Here is an 18,713-nt window from a genome sequence, read left to right as displayed (position 1 = left end):
AAGTTTTTAACAGCAGTAAAAGAAAATTGTTTTTTTTAATTTATTATATTGATAATATATTTATTAGGTTTGAAAATAACGATCATTTTATTATTTTCTTGGGGAAAAATGGTAGTTACATAATATAATGCATTACCTGTATGTATAAATTATCAGTACGAATATAATATCATACAATATTTAATTAATAATACAAATATTACGTATAAAATTAAAAAATGATTAACTAAGCATATAAAATGAATATCCATTATGTTAATGGATATTCTTGTACAATTTAAGAGAATAACAAATTTTTGGATATAGTTTGAAGACAAATCACATTTGTAACGTTCAAATTTTTCTTTCTGGGGAAAAAAGCCCCATTTATAGCCAATAAGCTTATAAAGTTCAATTATAATTATTGTTGAGTTGATCGAAAACATATCACAATAATGTAAATATTAATAAATATGTTTTCAATTAATAAAAAATAAACATTTATCTTAAGATCACTTTAAAAATTATGTTATAAAAGTATTTTTTTAAACTTAAACATTTACAGTGTATGAATAATTTTGTGGACATATAGTTAAATTTATTAATTTGTGATGATAAAATGTGTTTGTATAAAATTAAGATATTTATCATAATAAATATGTATAATAAAAATATTACTATTAAAAAGTCTAAAAGGTTATATTTAAATCAGCATAAAAAAATTAATGAAATGGATATATACACACGGAATGGTTATTTTGTCCTCTTACTTAATCATTTATAAATATTATAGAAATATAAAATTAATTTCAAATAAGTCATGTTTAATAGGCAGTTAATACTTTAGTACTTACCTAGATACAGTACAAGTTAATATTACTGAAACTATTCTAAGTATTAGTTTATTGTTATTTTACAAATTATTACATAAATGTGTAAAATTCCAATCACAATATTTATGACAATAATATCAAAGTTATACAATGAAAAAAACTGTGTTGTATCATAAAAACCTAAAAATATTGACAGTTAAAATTACATTATCACAAATAGCTGATCTCGTGAATATATTGATAAAAAAGAAAATGCATGGCAGTTTTGATTATGGAAACAAGTGACATCGGAGAATTGGCCTAATTCAATAGACCAACAGGAAACTTCCATAGCACTAGTTGGTTATAACTTTTTACTTTTAGGTTAAGTCTATGTTTATTACTATTAATGAAAATGTAAAAGAGATTTTTTAAATTCATAACCCTGTGTAATTGAAATATATTATAATATATTTTGTTCTATATATTTAATGTGTCGTTTTTAGTAAAATGTTAATTGACCAAAACTAGGCCCGTTGTGTACCTTAGGTGAAATGTTATATTTGAATAGTGTATATGCTACATATAAAAACAGGCGTAGGCGTACCCGCAGGTATGAAATGTGCTTTAAAAAAATAGGTGGAATAATGTGTAAATTTTGTTCACGAAACTTATTACGGACTTTGAGATCATTGTGTTGATCAATCAGTAACAACACTAATAAAAAAATAACTCACAGGACTACATTACATTAGATATTTTTAACCTTAATGTGGGCGACAGAGAGTGCTGAAGCGATTTTTATCAAGTACTAACTGGCACAATTCTATGAGCGGCTCGTAACCAATATTGAGCAATAAGCATACAGCATAATATTGTTATGATGCCTGTCAGTCGGCTAACAAGCCCTGAAACAGAATTATAATGTCACGTTATGTATGTTAATTCGCATTATTATTATTTTGAAATACACACTTGAGAGACAGTAGCAAGTTGATCCTTGAGTACTCTGAATGATGGACGGTCTTCTGGACAGTGACTCCAACACTTTCTCATTACCTAAAATTATAATTACAAATTATTTAACTATAACCATAGAGATGCAACAATAATGTCGTTGGCATTCAAAATTTACCTCGTAGACTTCCTTAAAACACATTTTGGGTTTTTCAAGAATTATGCCTCTTTGTACACGATCAACCACTTCAGTGTTTTTAAGCCTTCCATAAGGCATTTTTCCGCAAGTGAATATTTCCCACATTAAAACGCCTAAAGATTAAAAATTATACATTGTAAAAATTAATAAGTAACTAAACGAATTTTTACATACCATAAGCCCAAACATCAGATTTTGAAGAAAATCTGGTATAGTTCAATACCTCAGGTGGTGCCCATTTAATGGGAAATTTAGTGCCTCCAGAACTAGTGTATTGGTCATCAAGAACATACCTTTAAATAATACATAATACAATTTTACTACGAAAACAATTACATTTTTCTTATTTAAAAAAAAACATTAATGAATTATAAAATTATAACGATATTCTACAAACAGATTTTTGCAAAAATTATTCAAATAAATAATAAAAGTCATCAATAATGATTGGCGATTAAAGATTAATTTTTTATTTACGAATAAAAATGTATTATATAACGTCCAGCTTTGCTAAAAAGTAATGAAAAAGTAATAATTATTCACCTTGCCAATCCAAAGTCTGCAACTTTAACAACATTTTCTGAACCAACTAGGCAGTTTCTAGCGGCAAGATCTCGATGAATATAGTTATGACGTTCTAAATAGGCCATGCCTTTACAAACCTATGCAGATAATACAAATTATTCAAAATTCAAGATTTTTAAATTTATCAAAATCTTACCTGAATGCACATATCAAGCAAAAGTCCATTATTTCCCCCTAAATTGTTTTCATGTCTTCTCAAATAGTTAAGCAACGATCCGTGACGCATGTACTCGGTAACTATGTATATTGGTCGGTGTTTGCTGCAGACTCCATAAAGTTGGACTAGATTTTGGTGTTGAAGTTTACTATAATACAAATATGAATTTTTAAGAAAAGTGTAATACATTACAATTACATTACATTACAAATTGTTTTTTGGACCACACTTACGTCATGACTTTGGCTTCTTCAATGAAATCATCTTCAGACATTGTACCTTCCTTCATCATCTTGACAGCAGTGTCAATTGATCCTTTCCACTTGCCATGGCGAACTACACCAAATTGACCAGATCCCAGTTCTTCCAGCAACATAAGTTCTGCAGGATCGATTTCCCATTTATCTATATGGAAATGCAATTCATAATGTATTATGTATTACAAAAAGAACAACATATCAACTAATAGCTATTAACATTATTATCATTAACATCATACCATGACTAAGACCAGCAGTTGCTGGGACAGGGCGATCACAAGGCGACGCTTTTAACCGAGATGCTAATCCGCCACTATTGTGTCGGTGGTAATTGATTAATTCTGGAATGGTCGAACAACAATGTTTTTCACTTAAGAAAAAATCTCCTCGGCTATTTTGTTTAATATGGTAATGTTTGACATGAGAATGTGGTCTAAATTTAAACAAAAAAATGTAACCTGCATTTAACCAAACTATAGTTATTGATTAAATTGTAAAGAAAAACTTACACTTTAGTAAAAAGTGAAAGTGTGTAAAGTCCCTTAGTAGAAGAATTTCTAACAACGAAACAGCCTTCTTTGTCTTCTTGTTTCAGAAGAGATTCAGCTCTTTGTCTTGACATGTCTCCAACATACCATCTGTACAAAACATAAATGATTAATTACAGTCGGTTAACTAAACACCCTTTAGTATCATAAAAAAGCCAAAATTCACGCTTACTCATATTTTTGAAGCCCAAGAAGTTCTTTTTCTTTAACATAATTACTAGGAATATAACCGATAGAACTGAAAATTAAAAAGAAAAAAAAATTATAAAATATAAACTTAAGATTGATGTTAATCATACGAACCCATTTTCATCTCTCACTTTCCACCAGTGATCCTGTGAGTCATCAATAACTTCATACTCACACCCCTAAAAATTAATAATACACAATTGTAGGACATTTTATTTATAAAATTTTATTTTCACTTCAACTAGTTTAATAAAATAAAAAATACATTATTTTAATTAAATTTCCAAATTTAACTAAATTATTATTTATTTAAATTTATTTTTATTTCAAACAACAATTAATTTGAAAAAACAAACCCCAAAAAAAAAATTAAATAACATATAAAAATATATTATTTGAAATTATGATTAATAAATTAATTTGAATAATTTATTATTTGAAAAAATAAAAAAATGATTTGTTATGCATTTTTACTAGGTATTGCTTACTTTAACTAAAGTCAAATCTCCAGGTTCGATCGCCTTAAACGGATAAAGAGCAGTCACTACCTTGATTCTAGGTACTTGATCCTGGCATAACATACAAGCAAATTAAAATTGTATAACCACATAACAGGTGACTCTTTTTTTATACACTTACCTTAAGCTTGGCTGCTGGCGTTCCTCCCGGCATTGTCGTATTAGCTACCGTTAAAGCTGCAAGAAAAAAACCATAATGAATGTTATTATAAGCATAATAAAATCAACTATTGCGATTAGCGCCGTTGGCCAAGAACAACCGGGTCAGACGAAATTAGATTTGTGTTATCAGTCATGGTGGATTGACTCGAGACGAGCAGAAGAAACTATACCATGGAGATTTCACTCGGTTTGTTTATATTAAACCGTTAATTCGCATAACCGTTCAGAAAATATTTACTTAATAGAATAATCGTCAAATGATTTATAGCTTGTAAGAATTTATCAACAATGTACTATACAGTATTTGTATACGAGGTAGGGTAGATAAAAAAGTGTCAGGTGATAGCTCATTCAGAAACACCACATTATTAGGTTTGGGAACATAATAAAATCGGAGACAATGTCTGTCATATTCTAGGCTTTGTAAGTATAATATAGTAAGGGGGAAGCGGTATATGTATATTAAAAATAGTTTTAGACGCCCTTGTTAAACACGAATGTGCGCTAATGGGCTAAAATAAGATAACTGAACGATTGTGACTATCGACTATGAGTTATGAGTAGGACCCGGAAGGTCCCTAAAGAAATGCGCATATAACAGCTAGGCAGGGAAGCTACACAATTACCAGACCTCTAAAGAACACAAAATCAAAATTGTATACTGCATATTTTTGCACATTTCAAGTTTTCATTTTTGATATTTTCTACAATTTATATGTATGTATTGTGTGTGCACAAAAATATATGTTTTGCGAAAATAGAAGTCTATATATTAACAAGTAATTTTAATAAAAACTATTAGTATTTATTAGTAACTATAGTATTAATACAAATTTACTATAAATTTTGTAACTTATGTTATAGAACTAAATAAGTCTATACATACATAAATAAAATATACATTTTTTGTTTAAAAGCTATTAAAGATAAAAAAATAATTAGCACACATTTTATATATACTGAGGTGTTTTTAACGCATAAATGCAATCACAATTCGATTGTTTTTAGTGTATGAACTTCCGGGCTTTAGTTATTAGTTATTAATGTACAAATCGCATGAGTTTTATAAAACAATACAGATTATGCACTTTTGGTGGTATATGTATTATGTATATGAATGGTCCTCCAGTTCTAAAGAGGCAGTAAATGACTTGGAAAAAAAATCAAATTAGCTCGTTTGGGGTAGATTTGTTAGCATTATTTATAATATATATATATATATATCGGTGAAACGAGAACGCAGAGAAACAATGTCGCTTTTATTTATTATTGTTTGTAATTTCGCTAAAAAATGAGCAGTCACGAACTAACCCGTCGCGCGCCGACGACACAAAACTACATGGTCGGCTTGGACTATTATCGACGTTTTGAATGAAAGAGATTCGCATAATAAAAATCAGGAACATTATACATTCAATGAATACCAAACGGCTATTGTTTCGGTGCACTGCAATAATCATAATAATAAAATCGTCTTTACACTCTTCACCTGCATAATCGTTGGTTTCTACTTTATTCTTCTTATCAGAAGAGTCATTCACCTGACGTAACGTCCCCGACATTTCCCACTTCTCTCTAAACAGTTTCTATCCTTTGTACATAAACACACAACCCGTCGAAATAATACAATATATATATATACATAACACACATCGTAGTAGTATACACACACACACGAGCGCATGTATTATGTAAAGACAATTGAAACGGTTATATTATATATTTTTTTGAGTGCGAGTTAAAACGAAGATGAACGATGCGATGCTGCTGGTGGTAGGGAAAAGGTACACTGACAAAAACATCAACATGGACCATATGTTCATTGTCTCAAGAAAGACCGTGTACGCGCCCTCCGAGTTTCTCAGACGGCGCAGATGTATAACATCACTAAGGTGGTCCGAGGAAACACTTCTACCACCCCCCCCCCCCCCGTGAGATAAAGGGAGAAAAAAAAATAAAACTCAATAATATAATAAAAAAAACTCTGGTCCGGCCGTCGTTGTAAAGCAGCGGTTCATAACAAACGGGGGAACACAGTTCGAGAGCTTTTGTGATAATTATTATGCCATTACAAAATCGATTACTCCAATTTGAAAACGCAGCGTTAACGTCAAACAAAACCTACCGCGGTACTAGGATGTTATAAAAATTTCGCTATTATTCCGGGTCAACGTCGATACCTCTTCGCCATTCTTATTTAGAACAGTTAAGTCATGTCGCTTTCCAAGTCTTCTTCGCAAATCAATCAGTACGGCGGCAGACAATCCATCTCTCGACAGATAATTCATTATTTCCGCTCTGGCACTTGGCAATCATTGAAATCATTCGGAAACTTGATAGAATAATATTTTTTGAACGTGCCCGACTGCAGTACATTATTTTTTTTGTAAAAATAATAATAAGACTACTACTGCCGATACAAATACAATAAAATGGTAAAACCGAACGTGTAGTTCACTATAATAGATCATTTTTTTTTTTTGAAACTGATTTTGTATTTTAAATAATATTAATATTATGTAGATACAGTTCAATTCACACATCGTTCATTGTAGCTATATCCCAGAGAAAAAACGACTTAATCACAAAAATACATATTATCGAGGGTGTATTCGACACATTTGACGACAGTATAAAAAATATACTCCGTGAGTACTGGATATGACTTAAATAAACCCAATATTAATATTATGTTTTACGCTCGGTAGGCAACTGCAGTCACACGTGATGCGTGTAATGTTTTATTATTATTAATAAAAAACGAAGGGAGTTGGTCAAATTAATGTAACCTTCGCTTACATGTATACCGTTAATACGATAGTATCACGTTTGGCCGCCTATGACGGTTAACACACGATACACGTTTTAATAATAATTATTGTTCTACTTTTTATATTATCATTGGGCGAGGGGACTTGAACGCCAATGTATATATTATGGAATTACTACACTGTCGAATGACTCGCTCGTCAACTCCATACCATACAGGTTATACAAACTAACACTAATGTATTGCACAAACAGTGCATTATAGTGGTGTGTTTAATTATTAATTTGAATTAAAGACGTTAGTAGAGCGTTTCACGTTTCGAGGATACTAACGCGAAATCCTATTCGAAAGGTACAACAGCTGCTGCTGCTGGTGGTGTCAATGATTTTTCTAGCTAATCCGTTAATGCAGCATGCTCACAGGCAAAACACGTCTGTAGTTAAATATGTATTTAAACTAATGCCCTCATCGAGTCAATTCTGTTTACATCATATAATTTCATATAAAGAGTTAAGTTAATCCTTTATTTTACGACATTTTACCCAGCGTATATAATCTTTAATGATTATAATAAACAGATCCGTTGAAAAAAAATGACAAAAAAAATATTATTTTAAAATCATCTACCTAGAAATTATATTGCGGATAATATAACAATGCACAGAATGCGTTGTTCCGATTTAAGCACTTATGTGCATATTTAAGTTGCGATTACAATAACAATTTTAATTTTACACGTTGAATACACCTAATTGTACATATTATATATAACTGACTGTTGGCGACCAATTATTTGTCTATGGGAAGGTTAGGTTGGGAATATTGAGTGCATTCAGTACAATGTACCTACCTGAACGTATTAATTCCGTCATTAGACCGTAAAAATGCTTTTAATGGTAGTATTTTTCATTGTGACAAAACAAAAAAATTAGATTCATTATCTTGAGAAAAAAAAACATAAAGCGGATATGAACATTTTTTTTTATAGTTTAAAATTTAAGTAAAACGATGACTATCAAAATACTTTTTGAGTAATTTATTCTATTATTATCATCGTTTCGGCATTTTTTTTCTTCAAATATTGTTTTCCAGTTGTATCTTTGTGTCCTATTCAAATAATAGTGTCGAGCAGTTTTCTTCTTTTTAGGAGAAATATTAAATTAATATTTTATTCGTGCGTTTGTACGTATCCGTGAATAAATTATCGTTCGGTCAACGAGTCACGATCAACATGCTTTCTAAGAATCAACACTATAACCATCACCATTAATATAATTACTACATTAATAAAGGTAAGGATGGAACGCACGAAAAAAAGCATGCACTTATCACACTTCAATGATCGCATTTAAATAATAATACAATATTTCAATGTTCGAACGGGAATTACTGCCCATCCATTCTTAAGACGATTGAAACTACACTATCCTATATTATAATTGTAGGCAGTTTTTTTATTATTTTATTATTATGTAACGTTACCGTCGTCATATAGCTGAAGAACAATCACTAAGCAGAATTATAGATAATGTTAGTAATTAGTAATTGTCGAACGGTATTTTCACGATTTCTACCTGTAAAGCCAAATAACATTGGTCACTGACAACAACCGACAAAAACTGTAGTAAATAAATACATTGAAACAAAAATATTCTGAGGCTCGTGGTTAATATAATTAAGCGACAAGAAAAATTAGGAAACACTATCTACTTAAGAAGACCCTAAGGATTTTCGAACGCGATAAATGAGTCATCAGTATTATCGATTGGCGCTTTTGCGCCTAGAGGGGTCTTTTGGCAGGCATATACCGCACCCATATAATACATTGGAAAAAATCTAATAAAGTACACAACTAAAACGCTATCAAGTAACACACACACATAAAACAACTCGGATGTACGCACCTTTGGTCGTTGTTCGGTCCTTTAAAATATAAATATAATTGTGTAGAGGAACTACACTTCGGTTGGAAACATAACAAAACAAATTAGAAGTTTTTTTCTACAATGAAACAAATTCACGTTAAAACGAGCCCACAGCGCGCGTACGGGCTAAACAACCGTCGTGACAAGTACAAGCACTAGTGTTTACTGAACTATAGGCAGTTGTTGCAGCGGCACTCTTGGCGAAGACAGACAAGCGTGTATAACATTATTTTTATGTATACCTATTCCTATGGTAGGAAAAACTAAGCAGCGAACGATGGGGGCAAGAGAGAAAAAGAAGAGGCGCTGGTGTTGTTGCCGGCATCGGATCACTGACTGATCGAGAAGGGGAGAGCCGAGAGAGTACACATCCAAGGCAAACGCACGAAAACGCATTGTTATTGACCGGGTTAAAACTGCAACGGCAGTGTGGCCACACTTCAAGGGTTCGGGTCTTCGGTTTCGAAAAAAATATAGAAAATCACACGCCTAAGACAACGAGGATATGGCAAAAACCATTTGTAGTTTCGATTTAAGAAGACGTCATACCCTTTAAAAATAATCTATAAAACGTGTTTATGGAAAAATGTGTAGGTCAAAGCGAAAGGGTCATAGAAAACAAATGTGGATACCGTTAAAAAGATAAGAAATTTAGCTAGCTATTTCTGTTGTCGGTTTTTTAAAAAAACTTAAATTTTACCTTAAATACAAGCACTTAAAAAAGTTTTAAAAAATGTTAGAATTAAAATATAAAATGTAAATGTCGGGTTATTAATATAAAAAAAGGCCGACGAAAGAACCTATATAAAGTTCTCATTACTTTAAATACGTCAAAAATATTGTCTAAGAATATTATTTAGTCGATAATAAAGAATAAGCTGTCAAAGATGCTGTGATAGTCTGAAAAATAATTTAACTACCAAAAAATAGTCCTAATTACAGAACTTATTATTACACATCACAGTTTAACCTGTTGAGATTTTATAAAAAAATGCCTGATTTATTTCTTAAAAATGGGAGGATTTGCGTCTTCTTAAAGGTTTACATTCAAACGTTTTGTCGGATTACATAATAATAGGTATATCAACAAATAATCTTACGTTTTAAACGAATCTGGTATAGAGAGTGAAAAGTCCGAATATATAAAAAAAACAATAGATTATTAGGCTCTTGGCAAAAAAATACATTTAAAATAGATGATGATGAAAAAAATCCTTGTGTTTTAGATTACTCTGCATTACAAGCTTTTAGTACAGTACCGCGCTTAATTTCTATAGTATTTTAATTAGCCGTAAATCAGCCGACGCAACGCGAGGTACATGAACGACTTTAAATATTGTAAGACAAACTACAACCACCGATTAACCAATTTCTTTAAGTAAACAAAATGTTTTTAAAAAATAGGCATGATGTGTCTCATTTGATATTTAAAAAGAAACACCATGTTAAGTGAAAATAACAAATTTAATATTATACTAAAGTTTTAATTCGATTTATAACTAAAATATGAATTTATTATATCAATTCTTGGAGACTTTTTATCAGAGATTTAAGCACATTTTTTAAATATAAGTATTTAGATTTAAGGTTCCTTAGTATTCTAATAATAAAGTAAATAATAATATAGTTTAACAATTATCCGTAAAACAAAAAATTCAAATTGCTTATGACTGTTATTTTAAAAATAAATTTTGAAATACATTTTAAAAATAATTTTTAAAAACAAGTTTTTTTTAATAAAAATATTATTTACATGATCGCGGAATAGAATTGCAGTCATAATTTGTTCTGAAGTCGTGAGAAATGACAATAAAAAAATTATATACAATTTACATAATTGTGCACAGTGCCGTTATAAGCTCGTGTGGTTATTTTATTATAAGTAACGTGGTCGTGTCTTACAAAACCGCAGTACAATATATACATATTACACGTTAAGAAGCTGCTGCATGAGAAGAGAAGACTGAAATACTGGATTTTATGTTTTTTACAACAATATTAAAAAAAAGTCAATATTATTTATTAAATAATTTATCGTGTCAGAACACTACTAAAAAATTTCAATTTATTTTGTTTGGGTACCTCAAGTACTTTTGACTTTTGTTTTTAGAAACGTGACCATAGTGGGGTCGGAGTCGTCACACGTCTAAAAAAATTACTATGACTGAAAGTGATAAAACCACTCTAAGAAAGTTATTTAAAGAAAAACTGTGATGGTTAAAAAAACTAAATAACGATAAAAATCACAATGAAGACAATACTAGTGAAACCAGGTTGAAACAATATTTTTTAAACACTAAATCTTATCGAAACTTCAGTCTTATTTGTAAACATTAAATTAAAAAAATTCTTCAAATGAATACAAAAAAAAGTTCCACACTTTATGAGGAATGAGTATCAAAACAAATCATAAAAAATTAGGAATTTAATTAGGTATTTTTCTGGATTTTGAGAATAATGTAGTGACTGTTGTTTAACATGAATAAAATGGTCCAGCGAATTGTTAACGTAAGTACAGAAAAACACATCTTAAAACCAATACGTTATTTTATAAGCTCCTCGATTTGTTAATACCTACTATTTCATGTTTTATATAATTAAGGTCTACGCACAACATGCATTTTTAAACACACCACTCGTTTAACAATAAGTTTTTAAATTGTTATCGTAGTTATTATAGGTCACGTACGAGTCGTAAAAACAATTGGTCACACTATAAAAAAACATTCCGTCAAAAAGAACCCCAACAACAATTCCCACAATTTGTAACTAAAAACCACCCGAAACGTTCCTTCTGTCTCTATATATTATGTATAGACGTTAGAAAACTCGACGACTGGAGATTAAGAAAGTCTTTTAAAGGGCAAACGAGATAAGGTCTAATGCGTGGTTACTACACCACATACTTTTTACGTAAAATACTGATGTCTTAGGAGATAAACTCTTCAGAAGAACTGAACAGTTTAAGCGTAAAAATACACCTATGAAATTTAAACATTTAAAAACCTGCAAAATGCAGTCCTAAACTTCTATAACTCAATTACTTTAATAAAAATCACCCAACTCAAAATTTAAGTAAAATTTCAATCTTTAATTTTACGCTAAAACCGCTCAGTTTCTCAGAAAAGCGTAACCTTATATGTTTTTTGGATGGTCATTATTATAAAAGTATATGATATAGTTTCATGTCGAGTAAGTAAAAAAAAAAATCACCTATATTTTATTCTATGATATACTTAGGTGCGTCATACTTTTTTATGTGGTGAACATTGGTTAAAGCTTGATACCCATCCGCCCATTGGCATTCATTTCTAATTAAGCGCATTTAAACACAACCACCACAGTAGATTGGTACAGTAACTTCTACCCACCCCCAAAAGATGTCCCAATAGTAATACATAGGCATATTAATCGACGCCACTGCGCTAGAGTGCACAAAATTAACACAAACAACCCTGTGAAGTAGCAATACATGTTGTACACGTACACATTATATATAATATTTAAATAAAGCTGTTTGTAAACGGTTTTAGTTTTTTTTTAGTTATAAAACGTAGGTACACTTACCCAATACAGGGCTGTTGTTGTTGCCGTTCTTAACGATGGGCGAATTCGGTGGCGTTGTGTTCCACTCGGAACACGGTTCACATCCTTCGGAATGGCGTGTTGGCGCTCGACAGCATTGCCACTTTTTTCCGCCCCAGATAGACACGTGGTACCTCTCGCTTTTTCCTACATTATCCACGCAGACTGTGGAAAACAAAACGTCAATTTTAAACAGGTCAAATCACCGGTGAAGCCATATCATAGGAGATGGTATAATTACCGGTTCTCAGAGATTGTATCCAGTCGGTGCGCTCCTGGAGCTTTTGAGTTATGAGATACAAAGTGTATTGGATATCGTTGACGTCGTTGTAAGATATTTGAAAAGAATAACCGTTTTCGCCATCATTGTTTCCAGTATCTTGTTGGGATAGGATGTTTGGTGATGGTGTTATGGTAGCCGTTTCTATCACAGTGATCGACGACAATTTTATGCGACCTCTCTCTTTTTTGCGCTATAAAATAACATTTTTTTTTCAGTCAACAATTCCGGCAATTACCTCTAATTGTAAGTTTTGCACAACTACTACCTATACTATTTTGGGTTTAAGTTTTTTCGGCGAACCTTATTTTGAAATTTACTCAAATTACCATCAAACACATACATGCCAACGTGTTACAAATGTAGTGTCTTACTCAAACAAGTCTAACAATAATAATTATATTGCACGCAGTATGTCCTAGAATGACTGTTGCCGTGTTCAGCTCTCTATTGTTCACGTTCAGCCGATTTGAACACGATTTATTTTTACAAAGACTATAATAATAGTACTTTTCAAAATTAAAAAAAAAAAGGTTATAATGTTTAACAGCTATTTGGTTTGAACTATGGACACTACAAATATGCAATATTCATACTGCCACAAACGTTATATGCACATAAACAATTTTAAACCTAATAACAAAATTCTATAACTACCCATATACCTAACAAGACACTAATCAAATATACCATAAGGTGGACTCAAGTTACAGTTTTAAAAAACACTATAAAAGCTATATTAACTTATTAGTTTAATATAGCCATATTAACAGTTTAAAAAAAAAAATTATCGGATTTTCTAAACTGAAAAGCAAATAATGAAATCATTATACAAATACAAATCTACAAAACGGAAATTTAAAAAGTTCATCCTTTTCTCTTCAAAATCGAGAAAAACACAAAATAGGAAAGACAGACAATCAACCCTAATCTTATCAACTTTACTACTAAATACAATTAAAAACACATTTTTTCCTTCGCAATACTTTTATTGACATATAATATTCCTGTCATCTATAAATTCGCATCGAAGATAATTTTTTGAAAGTGATGATAGTTTATATATACATGCGACTTCCCTGGCCCCAATATGCTTTGTCCCACCCTACTATGCCCCGACCCCACTAAACAGGCATTATTTGTTAAAATATGTTAATAAAAATAATAAACCGTATTTTTTAGCTAAAAAAAATGTAATATTTTGTACATTTCACCCCCCTTTTAACTAAAATTTCAGCTAAAGCTTAATGTATATATATATTATACAAAGCATATTATTTAACTATAAAGTTTTTAACTTATTACCTACATAAAATGTTATGGGTAATACTAATACACAATAAACTAATTTACCTAACGATTCAAGCTATTATGTAGGGTAATATAATTAATTATACAGTACACAATATATTAAGACAGAGAAGTTTATGAATTAAAACTCATTTAAATATACATACATAATTCGTCTTAACCTGTTTTATTTTTATTTTAAAATAATATTTTTATTTAATCTACAATAATTTAAAGAAAAAAACTGAGCACATCCAAATCTTAACAGAACTGCCTTAAAACCATTGTAATGCCTTGTTGCAACATTTCACTTACACTGACGACAACAAAATAATTTATTATTGTACATGATTTATACAAAAAAAAAAAAATATTTACGCTATCTTATATTATCTGACAGTGCACAAAATTATCTTGCGCTTAGTAATATTTTCAATGTAATTTGTCATCTAACTCTTTCCACAAAACATTTATACAACTTTTATTATTTGAAACATGCACAAATTATAAGTATGTTAAACAGGAAAACAAATTATACTTTGTACTGAAATTCAAAATTTGTAATTTTACTAATTAACAATTTCTTTTTTTTAAGTCATTCAGTATATATCAGTACATGTATTTCAGTACATGCATATAAAGTATGAACTTCTGAGTTCTATGCATATATTTTTTTTAAATTATGTGTGTATATTATAACAGATTACTTTTATCTAGCCCAAAGTTAAACAAATTTAAACGTTTATACATTTATAAATTTACAATGTAAATTCAATATAATTTGCAATGTCATGCTCCTACTAGCTATATGCACATTATGTTTCAACAACTAATAAATGTCATAACATTCTAAATACAAAATTAAAATCAAACTCATACCTATCACTCATTTTAAAATTAAGAGAACTGTAGTGCTTTATAATATGGGTTACCCACAGTCATTGTATGAGTTTTACAGCTTTAATGGGTGAAATGCAGATTCCACCATATTCCCATCTAAACTATAATAGGGTACCCCTTTAAAAAATCCGAACCCACATGAAATCACTGTTTAAACACATAGGACCACTTTCCTGCATTTGCTAAGGGGGTTAAAATTTTGGGAAGCTGTAATAAAAAAAATATTACCCAACAAATATTTGTATTCATTCTTGACATTTAAATAATAATATATATAACATAGTAAAGTAGCCTATAATTTTAGTATAGTCTAACCTAAACTTTTTTTTTAAGCTTAACTTGTAAGAAAGACCATAATATAGACACAGTTATAAATTCACCACACATAAAACTTACCTAAAACATATAATTTGAAACGGATTTTTTCAAATCATGTTTAAATGTAATAAAATAAATGATTAATAAGTTAATATGACAAATAGAATTTGAAATTCATAATTATAAATACAAAATGTGTTTCCTCATATGTAATATAACGTACATCATTTTCAACAACCAACATCAGAAAAATCCCTGTTCTTTTTCCACCACCATTTCAATGCAAATTTACGGAGTACTTAAGTCTATAGTAGTTCCATATATAGTAAATAATCTTTTATTTAAACATTTCTTTAGTTTTATTTGTTTTAAGATAATAATTTGATATAGCATTATTAAAATGTATTTTTAGTTCCTAAATCCTAATGTTAGTAACAAAATAAAAGCATATGTACCCTGTTAAGCAGTTGATGTATGTTATGGAGACACGGCAGTGAGCTTCTTTCAATAATTTCCTGAGAAATGTAGACAAAAATTAACATTTATTTCACGTGCTTTAGTTATAATAATAATATTAAGTGGGTAACATTAATAAATTCCATTCGACTTAGAAATGAATTTGGCTGAAGTGATATAACAAATTAAAATAGTGAACGAGTTATACATTAATCTAAAACTTAAAGTAGTATGAGAATTATAATTTTGTAAACATATTTACTACTTTATAAATGAATCTCAACTATAATTTTACTTTAATTAGTTATCAGAAAAATACTAACTCACTTTCGTTTAATGAAAATAGTTTTAATTCTATTTAATAAAACACATTTTTTTTTTTATTTGCTTACATCAGTCATCATGCATGCTAGACAAATACCATAGTTTCACCCATGCATAAAGTAATCTGTATTAATAGGTAATTATTATTGTTGTATTACATTTATTAAATTGTGACAAAATTGTGTTAAATATGTATTTGTTCTTTATTGTTTATTTAATATTTTATTTTAAATAGAAATTATTTTAGTGCTAAATAGTTTTTGTATAAGTACTAAAATAAAGAAGTGCAATACAAATACAAGAATAAATTATTTAATTAATATTATTATTTTGATCACTGGTATTTACATTAAATACTCAGCCTAATTCATTTCTAAGGTATTGGATTAAATAACCATGAATACACCAAATATTTCTAGAAGTAAGTTATAATGCATTTATTTCAAACAAGGTCTTAAGTAAGCATAAACATTTTATTAAATGAACCACACATTGAACCAAATTAAGTTATCAAAATATGGGTGATAAACACAGAGCTAAGTTGAGCATGTATTTTAATCATATAATTTTGCCCAAACTATCTCTGTCAACTGTTTCTCTCTTATAGGATGTTTAATTCATGGTTATAAATCGGTCGCCAATATGCATGGTCCATTATATTATGAAGTCTATGGTTAAAAGCCTATAAAAAATAATTTAGTAGTTTTATGTGATTAGATGATTTTTAATAATACTTATCTTATATATTTTTTTTTTATAAAGGAGATAAAAACTGGTTTAAAAGTGACTAACATTAGATACATTTGAAAGTAACTTGTATTACTTTCATAATAATACTTTTAATTTAATGAGGTAATTTCCCCTTGTTTTATATCAAACTTAATCCAAAGAAAAAAACCACCAACCTAGCACACCTGTATTACCTAAGCTATATACTATAAAGTGTTTAATTTATTATATAACTTATTTTAATCTTTTTTTAATATATTTATAATAAATATTTTTATTAAACTTTCAAGCCTTTAGTTTTTAATTTCCTTTCACAGAATTTAATAAAATTAATCTTTCTTCATACATTTTTTAAGCAAGTTAGGAATAATAAGCAAGATGAGTTACACATATTGTCGTTATTATCATATGCTATATTATAAAATATATATATTTGTTATATAGTTTAACTTGTATTTTATAACAAGCCAAGGAAACTACTACTAAACATTAAATAATATGAGCATTAAACATATTTATTAAAAAATTAATTAGAATTTTCAATAAGATTTTTTTTTCATGGTTCTTACATAATTTATACCATCTATTTAGAATCGAATTTGTTATATATAAATAAAAATAGTAAAGCTATTTAAATGTATTGATTTGTTATGAATTAAATAGAAACTTTCTCGATTAGATACCAGAATCACAGATGTTTAGTCCTATTATATTAGTCTTAAATTGTAATTTATCGTTTCCAATTAGTTTTAAAATAAATATTTTCAAAGTAATTTATATACAATTTTGGCAGTTTATACATTTCACTTATCAGTCCTAGGCTATATCTAGATTATTTTCAAGGGGATTTTGAAATGTATTTTATAATTTTAGATGATGCGACAGGTATTCAAATTTTAAGAAGTTAAGCAAATTTTAGGGACGATGTGAAACACTACTTTTTTCTAAATACATCCTCCCATTTATTGTGCTAATGTAAATTATAATCTTACCTACCTCAATACAACTAGGTTCACTTGTACTAATATTTGCTACATATTTTAAGATTAACACTTACATCTGATTCTGACTCGTAATAAATGAAATTCTTTGAGGTCAACACAAACCATCTTTGTTTGTAATTGATAGGCATGAATCGCTTTTTGTTTTGCGATCGCTTCACCATCATGCCTTGTTTTAAAATGTCGCAATCTTCAATTTCATCTTTACTCGCCATCATAATATGACTTATTTAGTACAGTTCTACATAAAATAAAAAAAACCGAATAGTATTAAAACGAAATGTAAATAACTAAGTAACAGGTTTAATAAAACTAATCGATTTTCATACATTTTCAAGCATACTATAAAAAAGGTAGATGATGGATTTCCAGATGATCATTATCACCCACCTTGCACAAAAACAACAGGTACTCACCAAAATTTAACTATGCTGGAAGTACATAATTATAATATTGAAGTCAGGCTGAGCTGGAAGTGGGAATGGAATGAAAGGGACGGCAAAGGACGGAATAAAACGAGCACCAAACTAATAGTAATAATAATAATTGATAAAATAAATATTAGTTAGGAAAAAAAGACAAAAAATAAAAAACCAGTTTTTGTCTGTTTGCAGTGAAAGGGACGGGTGAAGAGGTGTACTGTACGTGTGTTTGCCGCATTATCAAACAGGTGACCATATACATGGTTAAATATCGATAAATATTGTGGTCAAATTTTAAGATAAACAGCTATTTACATATTTTGTAGATAAGATAATTATTATCACAG

General features: G+C 29.3%; 1 protein-coding gene across 4 annotated transcripts; it reads right to left on the bottom strand.

Moving 5' to 3' along the window:
- Positions 1-716: 716 nt before the first annotated feature.
- Positions 717-18,562, bottom strand: LOC126846436 (tyrosine-protein kinase Btk29A). 4 transcript variants are annotated; one of them, XM_050585824.1, is made up of 18 exons: positions 18,274-18,562; positions 18,001-18,185; positions 15,890-15,949; positions 12,888-13,119; positions 12,629-12,811; positions 4,326-4,381; positions 4,175-4,255; positions 3,801-3,865; positions 3,670-3,735; positions 3,459-3,587; positions 3,189-3,382; positions 2,923-3,094; positions 2,669-2,837; positions 2,491-2,609; positions 2,122-2,240; positions 1,927-2,060; positions 1,767-1,850; positions 717-1,699 (listed from the first exon to the last, which is right to left on the bottom strand). In XM_050585824.1, exons 2-18 carry the CDS (start codon positions 18,160-18,162, stop codon positions 1,682-1,684), a joined length of 2,043 nt encoding a protein of 680 aa, XP_050441781.1. In that variant the 5' UTR covers positions 18,163-18,185; positions 18,274-18,562; the 3' UTR covers positions 717-1,681. The 4 variants fall into 4 exon arrangements, with proteins under 4 accessions (XP_050441781.1, XP_050441780.1, XP_050441783.1 ...); XM_050585823.1 differs by having other exon boundaries at positions 18,361-18,562; XM_050585826.1 differs by lacking the exon at positions 15,890-15,949 and having other exon boundaries at positions 18,361-18,562.
- Positions 18,563-18,713: the final 151 nt, after the last annotated feature.

Source organism: Adelges cooleyi, unplaced genomic scaffold (assembly GCF_023614345.1).
Source record: "Adelges cooleyi isolate 19-005CV unplaced genomic scaffold, UGA_ACOO_1.1 ACOO_flye_CR_arks_rails_tigmint_CR_PRNA_9, whole genome shotgun sequence".
NCBI classification, from domain to species: domain Eukaryota; kingdom Metazoa; phylum Arthropoda; class Insecta; order Hemiptera; family Adelgidae; genus Adelges; species Adelges cooleyi.
This window is presented reverse-complemented; position numbering and strand designations above follow the sequence as displayed.